The 20,985-nt window shown below is 33.5% G+C and overlaps 2 protein-coding genes and 1 long non-coding RNA gene across 6 annotated transcripts; 1 reads left to right on the top strand and 2 right to left on the bottom strand.

Moving 5' to 3' along the window:
* Nucleotides 1-5,357: 5,357 nt before the first annotated feature.
* Nucleotides 5,358-8,228, bottom strand: LOC104108514 (polygalacturonase At1g48100-like). Its single transcript, XM_009617574.4, has 6 exons — nucleotides 7,169-8,228; nucleotides 6,926-7,093; nucleotides 6,773-6,817; nucleotides 6,477-6,684; nucleotides 6,311-6,392; nucleotides 5,358-6,044 (listed from the first exon to the last, which is right to left on the bottom strand). Exons 1-6 carry the CDS (start codon nucleotides 7,550-7,552, stop codon nucleotides 5,537-5,539), a joined length of 1,395 nt encoding a protein of 464 aa, XP_009615869.1. The 5' UTR covers nucleotides 7,553-8,228; the 3' UTR covers nucleotides 5,358-5,536.
* A 2,119-nt stretch (nucleotides 8,229-10,347) lies between these two features.
* Nucleotides 10,348-16,157, top strand: LOC117279684 (uncharacterized). Of its 2 annotated transcripts, XR_011409224.1 has the most exons (4): nucleotides 10,348-10,551; nucleotides 10,668-10,715; nucleotides 10,963-13,849; nucleotides 15,534-16,157. It is a non-coding gene; the product is annotated as an uncharacterized lncRNA (long non-coding RNA). The 2 variants fall into 2 exon arrangements; XR_011409223.1 differs by having other exon boundaries at nucleotides 10,668-13,849.
* On the bottom strand, nucleotides 13,155-16,818 carry LOC104108515 (zinc finger CCCH domain-containing protein 3). 3 transcript variants are annotated; one of them, XM_070179704.1, is made up of 5 exons: nucleotides 16,628-16,818; nucleotides 16,460-16,524; nucleotides 15,534-15,622; nucleotides 13,782-13,849; nucleotides 13,155-13,599 (listed from the first exon to the last, which is right to left on the bottom strand). In XM_070179704.1, exons 1-5 carry the CDS (start codon nucleotides 16,755-16,757, stop codon nucleotides 13,487-13,489), a joined length of 465 nt encoding a protein of 154 aa, XP_070035805.1. In that variant the 5' UTR covers nucleotides 16,758-16,818; the 3' UTR covers nucleotides 13,155-13,486. The 3 variants fall into 3 exon arrangements, with proteins under 3 accessions (XP_070035805.1, XP_009615871.1, XP_009615872.1); XM_009617576.4 differs by having other exon boundaries at nucleotides 13,782-13,856; nucleotides 15,538-15,622; XM_009617577.4 differs by having other exon boundaries at nucleotides 13,155-13,596; nucleotides 13,782-13,856; nucleotides 15,538-15,622.
* Nucleotides 16,819-20,985: the final 4,167 nt, after the last annotated feature.

The following is a 20,985-nucleotide window of genomic DNA, read 5'->3' as shown; positions in this document are numbered from 1 at the left end:
TGGTTTTGCTTTGTGGTGGTCGGCAGTGAAATACTTCCAGCGATGTAGTCCTTTGTTTTCTAGTGATGGTACGCTGCTCGTTGGTTGTTGCCTGTTTTTGTGTCTCTGTAAATTCTAAGATTACACTGGTAATCTGAATTTTACCTAAAATAGTGAGTAAGGAGATGAAGCAAGATAATTTTTTTTTAAAATTCAAAATTGAAGAGTTTTATGTATATGAATTGGGGTTTAAGATTGTGCTTAGAAAGGAGGAAAGAGAGCAAAACGGTGGAGGCGACTCCGATTTTTCGGTTGTTTCCCGGTGATAAGGATCGCTGACAACATAGGAAGATGGGGATGGATTTGAAATATTATTAAAAATTACTTTTTAAATAAATAAAGATGTGGACATGATATTTTCTCCACGCCAGGCGAGTGACCAACACGTGATGCTGAAGGGGTTTAAAATACGTGTTTTGACTGAGTTCAGGTGTGAATACAGGGACCGAGATGACAAAGTAACACAATTATAGATGTCATTTAGGCTATTCTGCCAACATTCGATGATTCATGTGGCTGATGACAGAAACGAAATTGGGGCTGAAACCCAGAATGGATTCACATTGCTTTTAGATGGGTCTCCCAAATGGCAACGTAATGTGGACTTGATTGGTGGTGACAGGGGCGGGACCCAACTAAGAAGTTAGAGGTTCATCTGAACCCAGCTTAGGCCCCGTATATGTGTTAAAAATCCAGCTAAGTGTAAAAATAGGTTTTAAACCCAGTAAATTAGATGTGATGTCTTACCTAAAATAAAAAATAAAAAATAAAAAAATTAGACGTGATGTGGTAGACTTCCGAATTTGATCTCATAAAGTTTAAATTCTGGATACGCCTTTGGGCGATGCGGTCTAACAAACTAAATGCTAAATCCCTTAATGCTTTTAATAGCATAAGAAATCTGACAAAAGAAAAAAACTAGATACTTAGATTTGATTACTGCAAATATTCCATTGATTGGTTAATGGCAAGAAAAAAATCGAAAAATTTCACTGTTCTGCATGCCCTCAGGTATCTAAGAACAAATATGAGGGATAAAGAGCCAAGAAACTTAAACTTATCGGTCATTTTTACACACAAAAAAAAAAAAATGATACGAGACGGATTAGAAGGAAAAATTACCATCAGACAGTGTTTGCATCAAAACCTAGCTAATCTTAAAAGCTACAAATTAAGTGAGACCACATGTTACTTGACCATGGGTAGGTATTAAATCCTTATGTAAATCACACATGTTATGTGTTTATTGGTTTGATTGAAACATTGGGTGTGGGTAAACTTTTTCTGGGGCTAAAATCTTTTAGATAAATTGTGAAATATCAGTTGCATTAAATGGTGGAAGGATGGAAGCACCAAGTCTCTTTTGAACTGAAGAATATCCTAATCATCTTACTCTATAATTGCGAAAAAGTAATCAACTGAAGTGTTTTTAACCTAAAGAATCCCTAATTTTTGACATATACTTATAAGCACATGACCTTCAAAACAACAACAACAACATATTAAGCTTCTGTTTGGCCATAAAAATTGAAATTTTTTTTTCAAATTTTGTTTTGAAATATTTGTTTCTTTATAGATTTTAACCATTTTTTTTTTTTTGTAGATTTTGAAAATAAAATCTTCAAATCCCAAAAATAGCTCTAGAATAGTTTTTGGAGTTTTTGAAATTTTCTACTTACAAAATTTTAAATTCTTTTCAAGTAAAATGATGTCCAGGCACAATTTCACCATTCAAAAATCATTTTTTATCTCATCTTCAAAAACTCATTTTTTTCAAGTTTCAAGTCAAATCTATGTCCAAATGCTAGCTAAGTATGGTCCCACAAGTGGGGTATGAGGATGATAATATATACACGGACCTTGCCCCTACTTTGTGAATGTGGAGATACTATATCCGATAGACCTTCGGCTCAAGAAACACACGTAAAGAGTCAAAAAGGAGATGACAAGCTAAGTTAACAAAGGGACTTTTTCAGTTGAGTTTCGCGATTTAACAGAGATGCATTGTGTTAAGTGAGTCGTTTTAGAAGATTTATCTCAAAACTGATCAGGTCAAATTTGACAAATTTCTAAAGGTGATAGAACTAGTTGATTTGGGAGAAGAAGTAGGTTCCATTGTGCACCGGCCACAAACTTTTTCTGAGCACGCCCCTACAGCAACTCTGTATTAAAGTTAAAAGTGGTACATTTTTAACTTGTGCTAGTAATTTAAATGCAGTATATGTCGTATTTGAGAAGTTGGACAGGGATAAAGTACAATAGCCGCAGCCCCACAGCCGCCGCCTTCCTCCATTTGCTATGTTTGGGACCTCTCAATTTTCCATTTATAATGCCGCTGCCACTATTCCCACATTGATTGAATACTCTAATCATTGCATGTTCTTTAATTCTTTATGTCAACAGATAAGTTACACAATTAGTACTATTTAATAGGTTACAATAAGTAACTTTATTTTTCACGTTATCATATTCTATAGATTTAGTCGCCAAAATATTCTAACTTCTATACGTATATCTACTCAAACATACGGCCGCCCCACGATCAATCAAAGTACTCATACTTTATCTTTTACACAGATGATGTTGTAATTGCCGTTTCCTTTACTTTTCTTCCCTTGTTGAGTAAGAATGACAGTGTGTTGCACAAGAACACTACAAATTAAAGGGGTCAAAGGAAAGACTTAAATGAGAGCTAGACTTGCTAAATTATTACCCTTACATCTGTTTGTGGTTGAAATACATCATTACATACATGAACTATATATATCACCAAAAAGGACTAATGTGGGTTACTCTTATATCCACTCAAAATCTTCTCATGTGGGTGAAAGGAAAAGCATTGTGCAGCCTCTGCTCGTAACTAATTTGAATCACTAGTATTTGGCTGCATGTTACCCAAATAGAAAAGCCGTTGTGCGTCTTTTACTCAAAGAATTTCTACTACTAGGGACTTCTCCACTTAGCCTACAAATTACCTACGTGCACGCTATCCTACCTAACGTAAAGGCGATTGCCAAGCCTATTTTTCTAGTACATAACTGATAGTATACAATTTTTACATTATAACTCAGAATTTTTTTTTTTATGTGACTATTAGAAGTTAAACTCTGTGTCTTTTTATTCACACTTTATGTCTTTAGCCAATAGCCATGGAGCAAAATCAGGAAAAGTTCTTTTTAGAATGATTCATATTACAATACATTTCGTTCCTTTCTAAAAAAACTTTTGGCATGTAGCGAATGACAGGTGTGTGGTTTAGTTACTTCTTAAATCATTAAATGGTGAAAAGTGACAAAGTTCTTGATTCCTTTCTATTGCATTTCATAGACATCCTAACATGGTCTAAACGCTGAATTTTGGTTTCTTTTACTTTCGCTAAGCTAGAGATCAGGTAAACCATTCATTTGCAGAAAAAAAATATCAACTTCAACTCTTCAAGAGTCAAATGAAAATAGCAGCAGTCAAAACACCCAAGTTTAAGGAATTGAGAGACATAATTTACTTGTTAACGTAGATACATTGACACTGTAAATTTTACTAATATGTACTTTAACTTATTGTAACACATAATCTGTCTGATTTTTCGAGTTATTAAGTCTATTTTTGAGCAATCTACGCTAAATGCCTATGCAACTCCAATTTATTAACCATTTTATCCATTTTAAAATCATTACAAAACATACTCACCCCACTAAAACTTATTACTCTTCTAGCCAAACTCCAATCCTTAAGTCACACAAAACTCCTAAAGCTAAACTGCCAAACTTTCCTAGCTATTCTTTGGTTAAACAACCAAAAGTAAAGTAATTTTCTTTTAATTCTATTTTTTCCAATACTATTGGTTTTGGAAAGAGCTAAACTTTTTCTTTATTTCTCTCCTTCTTTCTTTCGGTTTCAATTTTAATTTCAGTAATGAATTAGCTGCTAATTTGTTTAGTATTTGAATTAGCTGAGCACATGATTCAATTATGTCAAAATTTCATACCTTAAAAAAAAGTTAAACTCCATGTATATGAGTTTAAAATTTCAGATCTGAATTTTCATGTGTGTTTTATTGTTGGAATTCAATGGGTGTTGTTCTATGATATGTAGATTGTAGTGTTGGTGATGATTTTTGGAGATTTTATTGTGACAAAATTAGATTTGTCATTGGAGGATCTTGAAGCTTGAAACTCATATATTGGGTTTATGGAGTTTGTAGTTATTTTGATCTGATTCTGACTGGGGTATGTTCGAAATGTTAATTGGAGGATGTGGCTATATTGTGAGTCAATCTGGTGGAGATTTTGGAGTGGATTTTTTAAAATTTGGGTTGAAATTGAGTTGAACTAGCAAAGAAGATAGATTTGTAATGTATACCAAAATGTTACATTGTATACTGTATTGATATATAATAATTAATTCAGGAGTATATAATTATTTACAATATTATACTACTATTTTTTTTGAAGGAATGAACAGATCCTTTATAATACCCTGACATTATATGATATATACCATATGGGTGTCATAGAGGATTACTAGTTTTCTTTTTGAAGGAAATCAAGGAATGAATCAATCCTCTATGATACCCTGTAAGTGTATGAGATATACCATATGGGTAATGGGTGTATTTTTAGAAGGAATGAACCAAACCTCAATGATATTGTATTAATATATGATATATACCATGTGAGTAAGTGGTAACATAGAGGACTAATGAGTTTTTTTTGTTAAAGAAATGAACTCTGTATGATATATACCATATGAGTAACATAGTATACTGTAACAATATACTTAAACTGCTACTAATATATTTTTTTGGTATACTATATGCTAGAATAATTTTTTTAATAATTAATATACGAAAAATAAAATAAATAAAAAGGTGTACTATATCAGTTATCTTTTATTTTTGATATAGTGAAAAAAAGGAGAAAAAATAAAGAGAAACAAAAACAAAGGAGCCAAAAATGTGTGAGAAAATAGAGATTGAAAAAAATAGGAAATAAGGAGAAAAAATTGAAAATAATAATAAATGAAATTTGAAAAGGAGAAAAAAGAGAAGAAAAAACATGTATAATATATAAGTTGTTATAATAACTGATTTAGAGAAAAAGAAAATGAGAAAAAAGACAAACGATATATTATATTAGTTATATTAAAGAATTACATTACCGATAACCATTAGAATTTGTAATTATATGAGAAATAAGATAAATTACCTACTACCATTTGTTAAAATGCATTGATAGTCAAAAATTCCTTACACTATTAGCGTATAATGAGTTAAATCCAAATGGAAAAGAATATATTCTAAAACTAACAAAGCATTACCATGGTTTAAAAGATATTTATATAATTAACAAAGGGATACATGCTTACACTTTAGTTTTTAGTCCCTCTGCAACAATATTAGTAGAACTAAAACTTTAATACATATTGATTATCATACTAGTATCTTTTTTCTATGCAACAATAATACATCTTATACAACTTTCTATTCTTAGCAAATCTATCAACACTGATCAACATCATTACTTGGCAATGACTGAGGTTTGCCTTCCAACAAGCAAAAAACTGGTGGAATAGTAAGACTCCTAAGATCTCCATAAGCATTCCAACAATATGGTTCTATAATTTTCTGTCCTTGAGCTGGATATAACTCCACATCTACAAAAGTCAAATTTGTGCAAGGGACACTATCACTACAAGCCAAACGCATTGGTGGACTTCTCACATCATAAGTTCCCTTTATGTTTGAATAAATCACATCAGAAATGTACACTGCTGAAGTTTGATTTGCACAGCTCTTGTTGTTGTTGTTGCAGTAATATTGATCTAAAATTATCGGATTTCGGACGTTTTCCATTCTAATGTTGTTGAAAGTAACCTTTGATACTGTCCCAAATCCACCTTGCCATGTCTTGATCCTAACACCATTGTCTGAATGCTTAATAGTTGAATCTGAAACTGTAATGTTCGACACACATGCCCGCGAATTGCGAATGCCTAGGCTGCCAATGCTGAAAATTATGCAAAGACAGAGTCTTTATTTTCAAGATTTTGGGAAAAAGGGAAAGAGGAAAGACAGAGTAGACATCTTATTATGGGCTTAAAAGTGTTGTTCTTTCTACTTTAGTACAGTAGTGGTAGGGCATACCTCTTTCACTCTGGCAGTTTTGTTAGTTAATGTGCCATTTTTTAAGGTTATATATGTGGTTGCAAACTTGCTTGTTACTTTTTACATAAAAAGATGGTGATATTCAGAGTTGCAGAGAATTGAATATACCTTATTCCATGACTAGGACCACAGGTCATGTTCCTTATATCAACATTGAAACAACCAGCTCCAATTGAAATACAGTCATCACCTACAAAGACAAATGGGAAGTGCTTAGAAAGAGAATAAGAAGAAACATCATAGAAAAAGAATAAGTTATCACTTTCTTAAATACCATTGTAGATTATTGAATTATGTATAGTGACATCATTGGTATTCTCTATGTGAATTCCATCAGTATTGGGGCTCAGAGATGGTGATTTTATGTATAGTGAATCAATGTGAACATCATGGCAACTGTCAAATCTGAAATGGAAAAATGGACTGTTCTTGATTTTAAGTCCTTGAACTGTCAAATTTGAGCTCATGAAAAACCTTAAAGCCTGTACAAAATAAACATTCAGTGAATCAGTGAATGTATAATACAAAATAAACATTCAGTGAACAAAATAGTGTGTTTTTGGAACTTACCACTGGGCTGTCACAAGGAACAGATGCAGTTGTTCCATTTATTCCCTGTTGCATTGATTTTTTTACATTAGAAAGGAAGTTAATTTGCTCAGTGGAAAGTTTTACGTTCAACTCTTATTATTGGAAAAAAACAAAAGGGATAAAGAAAATTACCTTATGAGGTTTGCAAGGAAGATTCCACCATTTTTCACCTTTGCCATCTATAAGTCCACCACCTTGCATTGACATTCCATCAATTCTGTAAAAGACTAACCATTGTCTTTTACTGACACTTTTTGGCCATGAATCAGGTCCATCTGGTGGCATTATGGTTCCTTCAATCTACACCATCAGATTAATTAGTCACTTCACCAATTATCAAAAGAATGTAAATATTGAAATAGTTAGCGACATTACCTGAAAAACTAGTCCACTTTTACAAGGACCAGTGAAGATTGTGGATTGAATCATGAAAGAATAGTGATAGGGAACTAGTACAATGGCTGAATCAATTTGACAAGCAGCATCCCACGCCATTTTAAACGCTTGTGTATCGTCGGTCACACCATCACCAACAGCACCATAAGATAACACATTGAAAATGGCTGCAGAATCATTTGAATTCTTACCATTGTCAGTGTTTGGAGCACCCTCAGGTGCAGGGGAAGGTGGCAATGAAATTTGTGACAATGCACGAAAACGGGGCACGTTCGGGTAGTCATAAAGCCTACCATGAACTGAACAAACAAAGGAAAGCAAGATAAAATGAAAAATCAAGAATAAAATCTTAGTAAAGTCCATATTTTGTGTCTAGATCTTAGGATGTTAATTGAAACAGAGAATTTATAGAACCAAAAAAGGAAGTGAAGGAAAACAATTTGGCTACTTGTTTTAGTAGACCCCTGGCTAATCCTAAGTCCTATGAGAATAATGTCAGTTTCACTAGGCTTAAAAGATCATGCCTTTGATCATTAAATCAAAGATGCCATACTCAAAGTTCATGAGTAGGTTTTTCTTGTCATTATCAGTAGGTAAAAAAAGAAGCTAAAGACTAGGTTTTTCAGAAGGTGAAGGATATAAGGGAAGGCACCCACGTTCTTGGAAGTCAAAAAAAGAACAAAAATGAAGTTGTTAATGTGACCACCACCAAAGAAAAGAGCACTTGTAAACAAGTTGAAAGACTATGCAAGTAGTTCAGTTTGCTGCTGCTGCTGATGAGTATGGTATTTACAAGTTCTCAAAGTGAATATCCCCTTTATACTAAGTGATTCTCAGTGGAACAAGGGTTCCTTTGCATGGTCGGCATTATTTTAATCATATTAAAACCGACCAATTCCATTTCCAGAATGGTTTTTCTGGTTGAGGAAAAATGGAGGATATCCCTTGAACAAGTGTGTAACTCCAATATATAAAACAAGTCCAGTATAATCCCACGGGTAGAGTATTGGGGAGAGTAGTATACTGTACTTGGACTTTACCCTACCTTATGAAGGTAAACATGCTATTTTCGGTGGAATTTTACTAAAGGGGGTCAAATATAAAAAGTAAACACACAAAGAAAATAAAGGAAATCAACATATAATATATATATATAAAAATTAAATTTTTATCTAGCTACATAATGTAATTTTTTAACAAATGGGTGTCAATTGACACCCCTTCGCATAAGGTAGCTTTGCCTCTGCCCTCGGCTCAAGATATTTAACTCCAATATGCTGACAGTATAAAAAATATGTATATTATTTAATCACCTAAAAGATAACTACAGTATAAGAAATGGAATTACTAACTTAGCTATAGGAAAGACAAGTTACCTACTATTAAAATACACTAATAAGATAAATATTTTTTTACGCTATTAGTATATACAGTATAAGTTAAATCTGAACAAAGAAAAGATAAGGAGTACTGGGAGCTGGTGTTGGGGGTGGGTAGGTATGAGATAATCATAATAGTGATAATCTAAAGAACCCCACGTTTTCTTCCCATTACTTCCCACTTTCTTTGGACCCAAAACTGGTGAGACTGCCCAATAGGCAATTCTTCTTTCAGTTATGCTGATGGAACCTCCTATAGTTTAGTGTATGGTTATAAATCTACCTCAGAGAATATTCTTTTAGTTTTCAGTTAGGAACACTATTGAAATTTGGATAACAATTTTTAGTGGTCACATAGCAAAAAGATTGCATTTGCGTTGGTCGGTAAATTTTCAAATTTGTCTGCTTGATTACACTAACCGAAAAATGACCAATGACTTATCTATCTGAATTTTCATATGTAGTGCTATCTTTTGATCAGCTCCTTGTTAATTTTTCTAAGAAATTAATCTCTCGAATCTTGACTTTAGGGGAAAAAACTACTCTAATTATTTAATAATCTTTCACCTAGTTAAAAACTTCCTTACAGAGTTTCACTAAAGAAACTCCTTTAGTTTTTTTTTTTTTTCAATTCTTTTAGGACGATGGATTTAGGGCGTCTAACAAAATATAGTTCCACTAGGAGTAGATAAAAACTCCTTATAGCCATAGGACCACTCTTTGCTTCATATTAAATCCCATTATCTCAGATTGGCTTTACAAAGTCAAAAGAAAGCATTTTGTTGAATGCTTGCAAGAAACAAATATATTACAGAGCATGCTTTGATACATATTGTTTTGGAATTTTGTGCTGACATTACCTTATGCATACTTTGATTTTTGGTACTACAAATGAGGAGTTTACTTTGTTGGAGTGGCGGAGATAGTATTCTTTATGGACACGATTGACATAAATAATGATAAAGTTTGATAGTGCATCACTCATTAGTAGAAAATAACACTTACATTCATGTAAAATAAAATAAGATCTAAGTGCTTAACACTCTAGAATATTCCTAAGTTAGAAATGTAGGTTCATTTAGAAATGTAGTTTAAGACACAAAAAACACTTAAGTGCTTAAACTAAATCGGGAGCATTATTTAATTGGAGTCTGGAGATATTTAAATACCAAGACCTTGAGTATCACCCTAATTTTATATATTTAGCTAATTTGATTATTAGCAATATTATCATCTCCAAAAAGAAGCAAACACTCATAATATAGATGTGTGATTTGGACCACTTATCATTCCCATACACATAGATGTGTGATTTGGACCACTTATCAAATTGTGCATTAAATTTATATGAAATTTATTTTTAATTTGTATGTTGTCGTACAATATATTATTTTTTTCTTAAAATAGATAATTATGGCAAAGAGAATAGTTGTGTCAATCATATCATATCATTATATCATACTAAAAGTGAGAAGCTCATATTTTCTAAGTTGGATTACTATTTTGCCCATGTTATAAATTAATTTTAAGTAAAATGTAATAAAACATTAAACATTTTATATAATAAATATGAAATAGTAATATTATAATTACATGAAGGTTAATCACGTTAAGGAGCATTTAAGTTATTTACTGCGTTGTGTAATCCTAATTAAAAAGGATGAGTGAATAAGAAGCTCATAAGTCCTATTTTAATGCTACACATTCACTTCTCCTAAACATGCGCAACTAACTCCTAATTAAATATTTAATTTATCCTTTGTCACCTCTTTGGTTTAACGTAAATTGAATCTGAACACACAACCTTACAATTCCAAGTATTCAAAACCGTAAAGATCAGTTATTATTTTAGTTTTCTAATCATTTAATTAAATTAAATGATGCAATAAAACCAAAAAAGAAAAAAAAAAACTCATCGATCCCTTAGCTTTCATCTGTTACGAATTTAGACAGCTAATTCCTTTACATATATACTGTGGATTGGTAATCATTTATTTACCTTTTGCAGTTCTCTTTCTTGCATTTGCTTTGCTCTAGTATATGAAATTTTCTTGAGTTTTGTTTACCAACTAATTCTTATGTGTTTCTTTTTATTTCAGATTTTACTTTGAAGTTGTGCAGTTTTCATTTCTCAATCACATAATCAGGTACATAATAATATGATATTTACAGTACTCCTTTTCTTTTAAAAAAAAATTCAAAGAAATATAATGAATTTGTAGGGGAGACGGTGATATATATATATATATGTGTGTGTATGAAACTTTTGAGAAATATAAAAGATATAGACTTAAGATGCAATACGTAATTATTAGTTCTTTGAGGAATCGTTTGGATACTTTTTTTACATATTTACATCCATTATTTTTAAACAACTTTTACATATTTGAACAGCTTATATCAAGTTCTTGTAAGCGCGAGACAGTATCCAATCATTTTAACATCAACAAACACGCTACTATATGACGACATCATTAATCATGCATTATCAGAAACTTGTATTTTATTTTTTCATGCGTAATAATTTATTTAAAGTTTTGTTTTAATAATATTGATAATTTTACAATGCCGTACACTACAAGTTTTGACATACACGTGCCGAAAAATTAGTATGATTTTAATGTGTCTTTACTATTTCCGTACTTATGACAAATTTTATATGGGATAAACACCTCCAATACATCAACTATTCAAGTTGTTTGCTATTTGTCCTGAAATTTCATTATCTAGCCAGGCGACGCACAAATCTAGGATTTTAAGTCGGTGACTGTGATTGTAACCTCAGTCGTTGTTACTTTGTGTTTAAACAATTCAACTCATATTCTTCTGTCAAAATCAGACAAAATTATTCATAATCAAATCAAACAATGGATACTTGTATATGCAATTTATTATTTTTATAGATCGATTAAATTTTCTAATATCAGTAATATAATTATTAACTATCTCTATCACGAATAACTATTATTTTTTTCCAAAATGAACATCATGAAACTAATAATGACATACTAGACATCTTAAAGACGACATACGTTGGTCAAATTTTTGTACAACGTTTACAAAATAGGTATGTGAACGTAAAAAGGAGGAGGCTACAGTTTCTTAAAGACAAGATGCAAACTTTAAAACATGAAGCATTTATAAACATAGATGACGTTCTCATATTCACATCTATACTATGTGTTGTTGAAATATCAAAAAAAAAAAAAATGACACACCAAAATTTTTGATATATTAGAACTACATAAGAAAAAGGTTATACCAATTCAACTGATCATGTGTAACTACATACTATTTGTACTTTCCTTTCAAATTTCAGTTACTCTTTACTTACATATGTTTTGATATTATTTATATAGTTTAAAAGTTTATACTAATTCATATGGGACACACTCCATAGACTAGTTATGGCTTAAAATAGATAACACGCAACTAGAAAAAGTCTTATTTAGATGGAAGGACACTTTGAACTTCGTTCCTTTCCGTTACTCCCTTTACCAAGCAAAGAATCTCTTAATTTAAGGCACTAATATTGGATTGTATATAAATTATAAAAAATACTTGTTTAGGACGGGTAATATACAAAACTTGGACAATTTTAGTAAATAAGTTTCAAATATTGTATAGGAAGGAAAAAATCCATAAAATAAAATAAGGTATTCGAGATGAAGAGAGCACTGCATGGGAAAAAGACATCATAGGATATTGGTTTCATGTGTCGCAGAAGCTCTAGAATTGATCCAGAAGTGTTTCAGACATTTCAAAATAATAGTTCCTTCTAGGAAATTGTACCAACAGTATAGATGTCCAACTAAGCTAAGGAACCAATCTCATTAGATACAAAAAGTAAAATGTCAACATGAAAACATCTTAGGCTTTATTACAATGCCCAAACTAATCACTCCTAACGCAGTAGGACTGGACTGAACTCACCTTCTCTACAAACTTATTAACGAAAAATGCGTAGTGTCTCTCCTGATCTATTCTGAAATCAACAACTTGTAAGATCCAAACACTGCTGCTCAAACTCATCTAATTTGTAACCTATAAATGATAGCCACCAAGATCACAGTCAAGCAATTAAACTAGTAATCCACATCTTGCACCCAAGGTAGAGTTACTTACAGGCCCAATCACAGTATCCTTCCAAAATCAACGTCTATTCGACTTTAGTTATTGGGCAAAAGGAAAAAGTGCAAGAATAGCCTTCTGCAACTAAATATGTTGAGCATTTTGTCCAGCCAGCACACTCAAATTTTCCAATATGAACAACAGGTAAGCTGAAGTCCAATGAAAATAAAATAACCAGGTTATAATTAAACTAAAACCAATATCTTTGAAAACTCATACAATCATACTCTTTCGGTGTCACTGGACTATACCACAAATACCTACATAAGTAAAAGATTCTTCCACAGCAATGTAATGTACACAAAGAGGACCTTGTACTTGAGAAGGGGAAAGGTATTTCATAATTTATCAGCATCTATACTTTCCAATCTCAAGTTAGCCTCAGTCATATCAACAAAGAAAATACGAAACCTATAGAAGAGGATCTTAGTTAATAATGATGACAACAGCTATACTTACTACCAATATCCATTCAAATTTCTTGGATTATTAGACTTTCAAAATCAGGTACAAGTTCCACGATTACCAAAGCATCATGATAGCCGAGCAAGAGCATAGCTAAAGATAAGCAAAGTCAATACCAGGAAAATTTAAGAGCACATAAAATGATAAAATAATGATACGGACAGAAAATATCCCCTGATTCTAACTGCATATCACTCAGCTGAAATTGCAGTCATCTATATCTTCCATAGTCAATGTAGTACTTATATTTTGACCAATCATCATGTTTCAATCAACCTACTCTAAAGCATATCTGACAAGAGTAGTAAATGAGGTGGCAGACTTATCCCCAGTCAACAAAAGGGAGAGGTGGATAACCACCCTCTGGCGGAGGCCTTAGAGAGGGAGGCAGATTGCCCAGCTTTGCTCCGGCATTTTCTTTGAACACATCACCTGCTACAACCAAGAACATCACAATTAAACTTATTTTGAAAAATAAAAGATAACCAAAAAGAAAACACCAAGAACATCAGCTGATGATTAATTGTGGGATGGAAAGCATCAAAACACAATGGATTTCAAGGTTAGATCTCAAGTCCTTTCTAAAAAAAAACTGTTAGATCTGAAGTGATGCTTGCCTGGAAAAGATGCTGAACCGAAAGGTTGACTATTTGGTACACTCTTTAAGTGAATACCCTCTCTAGTAGTTGTTCCTGAGAATTTGATAAAGAAAACGAAATCAAAAGTTGCAAGCACTGAGTTCTTCCCAGAGCTATTCAAATACATAAGAGATGAGCAATCAACTACTCTCTAAATTCAATAGTATATCTATATCAAGAATTAATACTTCGCAACTTTAACAATTAATTCTGGTCTGTCAATCATTTGGAAATACTCCAAGAAATGAAAATCCAAAATCACAGAAAAACAAAATCTTAAAAAAGTTTGGGATATAAACTTTGACCATGGATAGGAAGGTATGGAGGTTGAGAATAAAGGTAAAGGGTTAGGATAGGTAGCCGAGCGTTGTCGTGTCTGTGTATTGTCGTATCCCTTGACTTCTGTTATTATTTGTTGTTGCTTTCGTTTCGGCTTTCTAACTATCGTACCTACTGTTAGTTTTGTATTTTTGCTTCGGTTTTTCGATTGATATGCTTGTAGTTGTTCTTTTATATTTTCCGAGCCGAGGGTCTACTGGAAACAGCCTCTCTGCCTTATTGAAGGTAGGGGTAAGGTCTGCGTACACTCTACCCTCCCCAGACCCCACTAGTGGTATTATACTGGGTTGTTGTTGTTGTTGTATATAAACTTTGAACTTCTTGAATGAGGAAGTTGCAACATTACAAGATAAGCCCCTTGACTTCTGCACATTGCCAATTCCAAGAAATTCACAAAGATTGATTGCCCAGATCTACTTTAAAGCTACGGTTCCCAAAAGTTCTGTTACTTTCCTAAGATATCCCTTTGAGAGTATTACAACATCTGACAAAAATAGGACATCTTTCAGATGAGTTCTCCGGAAATTGTTTCTGGTGAGCTGACTAAGACAAGTATTTCAGGAAAAAGCAAACTACATCAATCATTGACTGCATTCCATCAGTTTTCCAATTCTCTTCCAGAAAGAAAAAACCCCAAAAACCATTAGAGTGTTTCAGGATATACTGACCCGCATATTTGTAATTTGAATCCAGAACACTTTCTCGACAAACTTTCTTACACAGACCCTTCCGATTCCAAAAGGAAAATATTTTGTCTTCTTAAAAGAATTTCTTGACATCATCAATTGTTAAATGAAATTGTTAGTAAAAACACTCTAATTATTCTAGGGAGAAAAGAGTTAACTGAAGTGTGATACTCTTTCAAGTGATAAGGCCAAAATCAGATTAATATCTAGTTCATTATGAAGAAAGCTGATTATTGATAAGTATGAAACTGATTATTGCTCTGTATGAAATAGTGATAGTGAAAATTTTGCTTTGTCCAGGTTGATGCCCGAAAAGTCTACGGTAAGAAATTCACCAGGAGTTGGACAGTTATTCTTCCCTAACATGCGAATAACCTCATAATTTGTCATTGGTTTATAATTACTCACAACTTGCTGTATAGTAGTTTCACTTTGAAATTCACCTGGTAGCGGACAGTCTATAAACTAATCCAATTCCTTAGGATAATAAATTTAATTTCTCTGTGGTTGAGGCTACCCCGTCTTCCAGCAACCTAGTCTTCTTAGACAAACGCAAGTACTTGTGTCCAAGTAAATAATTAAAATACTTTGGGAGGCCAGTAAGTTGAAATAGCTAGCGTGATACTCAATATAGTTCTAATTTTAAGGCATTAGTTGATTAAAAGTAAAATATTGAATATCAATATACACAAAATTTGCAAGAAAGATACCTGGAGGAATTCCCGTTTGTTGCACATTTTGAGAGTTTTGCTTGGGATGATAATATTTGCAGGAGTCCCCATACTGGCAATACCCCTTTGATACATGTAAAAGATATGATCAACAATATTATCCAATCAAGGGTGTCAAACACATATAATTTAGGGTGTAGACATCACCATCCCCTATCCATTATAGTTACTCTTTCAACATGTAAATGATGCGTCACGTTGAAGTTAACAATATAAGAAGTGTCATCTGACCTTGAGCAATAAATTCAGGTGGGTGAAGTAAAGCAACAAACGTTATGCCCGTTTGTGCTCATAACCACCAAATTACTAGACCTTCTATAGTAAATTATTCTTAGAGTTACCAAACTTATGTTGTAGAGTATAATACTCAAAAGGCCAAAGCTCCAGTTATAACTTGACGGTATTCTGCCATGCTGACAGGTCTTAGCAAACCATATTTTTTTCTACAAAAAAAAAGGCCCAGAAAGCCTCAAATCCTATTTCAACCTATCTTAAAATGCAATAATCTCTCTTCTTCTTTTTTTATTGGTAATTATGAAATGCATCAATTAAACTCCCAAGTATAGCCAGTCCAATCTCGCATAAAGGAAGACGACTGCAATAGGTTAGCTATGGCATAAGGACTCAAAATATGATATGGTCTCCGGATAAAGGATAGGAATGATTCATATAACTGACTCCAACTAGTTTGGGATTGAGATGTAGTCAGATTGTTTAATTGATTAATGAACTGCATCAAACTGGGTCATTTATCAATCCTATTCCTTCTTCCATCACGCTAATTCAGAATTGCCGTACAATAAACAACCAAAATCCCGAACAGGATGAGGAATTAGTACAATTCCCGTATCTCAAAAGATTGCAGAATTTTTGCATATTAAAACAAAGGTAAGAGCAGTACCGTACGAACAAAGTGATTGCAGACTCCTTTACCAAACGAATCAGGATCGTTATATAACTGAGGATCTGCTATCCCACAAAAAAGCCATTTAACTCTTGCAGAAGAAGTACTTGCATATATGGGGAAAGAAATAACTATAATTAAGAAGTAGAAAAGGGAGAAAATTACTGCGCAAAGAGTCGTACCAAAGAGCTTTAGCTCTCTGATGTTGAACGCCTTGAAGATGTCGCTTCCGAGCCGCTGCAGTATCCTGGAACTCCTTATCGCAATAATCGCAGTAGTATTTCCCCAACGGCATTTTTAGTAAGGGGTTTTATATGCTTGCCTTCGAATTCCTGGGAATATAAGTTTTCAGGTCTTTCTCGTTTAGACTCCGGTTTGGTCTCCTTAATTATAAAACCACTGTTTTTTTACAAATTACTCTATGTTATGAAAATAATTATATTGTGGATGTCCATTTATTACTCCGTTATAAATAATCTTACAGAAAAAGATTATCCATTTAGTACTCTGTTGAAGTTTATCTACAAGCAGCTGATGCAGGCAGGTTACAAGCAGCTCAATGAAATGATTTGCAGCAGCTTTTTATTAAACAGGCAGGTTGCAAGTAGCTCATGCAGACAACTTACAAGCAGCTAAAGAAAAGCCTTGCATCTGCTTCCTGAAAAGCCTCGCAGATGCTTCCTTTTCTTCTATAAATAGAGGAGTTTTCAGTTCATTATGTACATAAGTTTGAAGTTTGAATAATATATCAGTTTCTCTCTATACTTGTCTTTACTTTACAGTTTTTATTTTATAACACGTTATCAGCACGAGACTCTGTCATCTCGAGAAAATACTTTGAAAGTATCAGAGGTACGAACTTTCTTTTTCTAAATAATGTCAAATATTTCTAAACTTGAGTTTGTAACCCTGGATATATCGGGCAAAAGCTACATGTCTTGGGTGTTTGATACCGAAATTCATCTTGATGCGATGGGTCTGGCAGACACCATCAAAGATAAAAATCAAGCATCAAACCAAGACCGTGCCAAAGCAATGATATTCCTACGTCATCACCTTGATGAAGGCCTGAAAATGGAATATCTTACTGTTAAAGATCCAGTCATACTGTGGAATAATTTTAAAGATAAATATGACCACCTGAAGATGGGCGTTCTTCCACAGGCACGTTGTGATTGGACTCATCTAAGGCTACAAGATTTTAAATCTATCAGTGAGTATAATTCTGCTATGTTCAGAATTATTTCCCAATTGAAACTATGTGGTGATAATATTACTGATCATGATATGTTGGAGAAAACTTTCACCACTTTTCATGCCTCGAATATGCTCCTGCAGCAGCAATATCGAGAGATGGGATTTAAAAAGTATTCTAAACTTATCTCACATCTTCTTATAGCCGAGCAACATAATGGACTATTAATGAAAAATCATGAAAGTCGACCTACTGGTTCTTGTCCATTCCCTGAAGTGAATGAGACGAACTTCCACCAAGCTAATCATGGAAGAGGACGTGGCCCCAGTCGTGGTCATGGCCGTGGTTGGAGAGGAAACTCTAATCGTGGTAATAACAATGCACCAAAGAACCCTCCTCACCACCAGCAGTGAAAAAGAAAGGAACAAAAGCATGAAGCGGTGCAAAAAACAAAGCCAGAAAATACATGTTATAGATGTGGAGGAAAAGGGCACTGGTCACGTACATGTCGTACGCCAAAGCACCTGGTTGAGCTGTATTAAGCCTCCTTGAAAAAGACAGAGAAAAATGTTGAAGCAAATTTTATTTCTGAAGATAATTTAGACTTCATGCATTTGGACATTTGGATGTAACTGATTATTTTGCACTCCCAGAAGGAGAAACAAGTCATGTGATCGGTAGTAAATCTGTAGAAATGTAAATATTTTAATTTTTGTTATTTGTAGTAGATAGTATGATTATGTAATTGTTGTACATAAATAAAAGTTATGCTTTGATAATAATGTTTACTATCATATTTATTTTGTTTATGTCATTTTGAAGAATATGGATAATCCTCAAATTATGTTTGGATCAAAGACCAATCATGAAGATATTTGTGTAATTGATAGTGGAACAACTCATGCCATATTCAAAGATCAGAAATACTTTTCTTATTTGCATAAGGAAAAAGCAAATGTTTCTACAATTTCTGGTAATATAAGTTTGATTGAAGGGTCCGGAAGAGCTATTGTATTTCTGTCTAAGGGAACAAAATTTATTATAGACAATGCATTATTCTCCTCCAAGTCCCGAAGAAACTTATTGAGTTTTATAGATATCCGCCGAAATGGGTATCATGTTGAGACAATAGATGAAATGAACGTGGAATATCTTTGTATTATAAAGAATATTTCTGGCCAGAAATGCATTATAGAAAAGTTACCAACTTTATCTTCTGGCTTATACTATTCAAAGATTAGTATAGTTGAGGCACACTCTATCATAAACCAGAAGTTTACTGATTCAAATACTTTTGTGCTTTGGCATGGCCGTTTGGGCCATCGTGGATCAATAATGATGAGACAAATTACTGAAAATCCGAGTGGGCATCCATTAAAGAACCTGAAGATTCTTACAAATGATGAATTTTTTTGTGATGCTTGTTATCAAGGCAAAATGATCATTAGACCATCACCAATGAAGGTTGGCATTGAGTCCCCTACCTTTTTAGAACGTATACATGGGGATATATGTGAACCTATTCACCCACCAAGTGGGCTGTTTAGATATTTTATGATCCTAATAGATGCATCTTCAAGATAGTCTCATGTTTGCCTACTATCATCTCGCAACCTGGGCTGTTTAGATATTTTATGGTCCTAATAGATGCATCTTCAAGATAGTCTCATGTTTGCCTACTATCATCTCGCAACCTGGCGTTTGCAAAGTTATTAGCCCAAATAATTCGATTAAGGGCACAATTCCCAGATTATTCTATAAAGGCTATTCGTCTTGATAATGCTGGAGAATTCTCATCTCAAGCTTTTGATAATTACTGTCTATCAGTTGGAATAAAAGTTGAACATCTTGTAACTTATGTTCATACTCAAAATGGCCTTGCAGAGTCATTTATTAAACGGCTGCAATTGATAGCAAGACCACTACTTATGAAAACAAAATTGGCCACTACTGTTTGGGGCCATACTATCTTGCACGCAACATCACTTATCCGTCTCATACCAACACATTATAATAAATATTCTCCGTCACAATTAGTTTTTGGTCATGAACTAAATATTGTCCATTTACGAATTTTTGGATATGCTGTATATGTGCCAGTAGCACCACCACATCGCAGTAAGATGGGCCCCAAAGAAGGTTAGGAATATATATTGGGTTTGAATCACCCTCTATTATTCGCTATCTTGAACCATTGACGGGAGATTTATTTACTGCTCGATTTGCAGATTGTCGATTTGATGAAATAAATTTTCCACAATTAGGGGGAGAGAAAAAGGAAATCAAAAGAGAAATTGTGTGGAAAATTTCATCATTATCTCACTTTGATCCACGTACCCTTATATGTAATCAGGAGGTCCAGAAGATCATCCATTTACAGAATATAGCAAATCAAATGCCAGACGCATTTACTGATTTGAAAAGGATAACTAAGTCGCATATCCCTGCAGAGAATGTGCCTATCCGAATTGATGTCCAAGCAGGACAATCTACTAGCATGAGAGCTAGTGAACCTAAAACACGCTTGAAGCATGGTAGACCTTTGGGTTCTAAGGATCGAAATCCTAGAAAAAGAAAATCGACAAATAATCAAAATGATATTATGAAGGGATCTCCTGAAGAGACCCAAGATCTGATTAGAGATTCCTGAAGAAATCAATGAACCCGAGACTCAAGTGAGTGAGAAACTTTTAATAAGTTCTACTAGTAATGGGATTAATTTAAATCGATCTGAAATAGTGGTGGATAATATTTTTTCATATAATGTTGCACTTAACATTATGCAAGATAGTGAGAATCTTGAACCCCGATCTGTCGAAGAATGTCGACAAAGATCTGATTGGCCAAAATGGCAAGAGTCAATTCAATCGGAATTGAAGTCACTTGCTAAAGAGAGGTCTTTGGACCAGTAGTCCAAACACCTGCTGGTATAAAGCCAGTTGGTCATAAATGGGTTTTTGTGCGAAAAAAGAATGATAAAAATGAAGTTGAAAGATAGAAGGCTCGCCTTGTTGCACAAGGATTCTCACAACGACCTGGAGTCGATTATGAAGAAACATATTCACCCGTTATGGATGCCATAATATTTCGATATCTCATCAGTTTAGCCTTACGTGAAAGGCTTGAAATACATCTAATGGATGTGGTTACAACGTATCTGTACGGGTCACTTAATAATAAAATTTACATGAAAATCCCTGAAGGATTTAAAATTCCTGAAGCATATTCAAAATCTCGGGAAATGTACTCAATCAGATTACAAAGATCTTTGTACGGTTTAAAGCAATCTGGGCGCATGTGGTATAATCGCCTCAGTGAATATTTGTTG

The sequence above is a fragment of the Nicotiana tomentosiformis genome, chromosome 1, assembly GCF_000390325.3.
Source record: "Nicotiana tomentosiformis chromosome 1, ASM39032v3, whole genome shotgun sequence".
Taxonomy (NCBI): Eukaryota; Viridiplantae; Streptophyta; class Magnoliopsida; order Solanales; family Solanaceae; genus Nicotiana; species Nicotiana tomentosiformis.
This window is presented reverse-complemented; position numbering and strand designations above follow the sequence as displayed.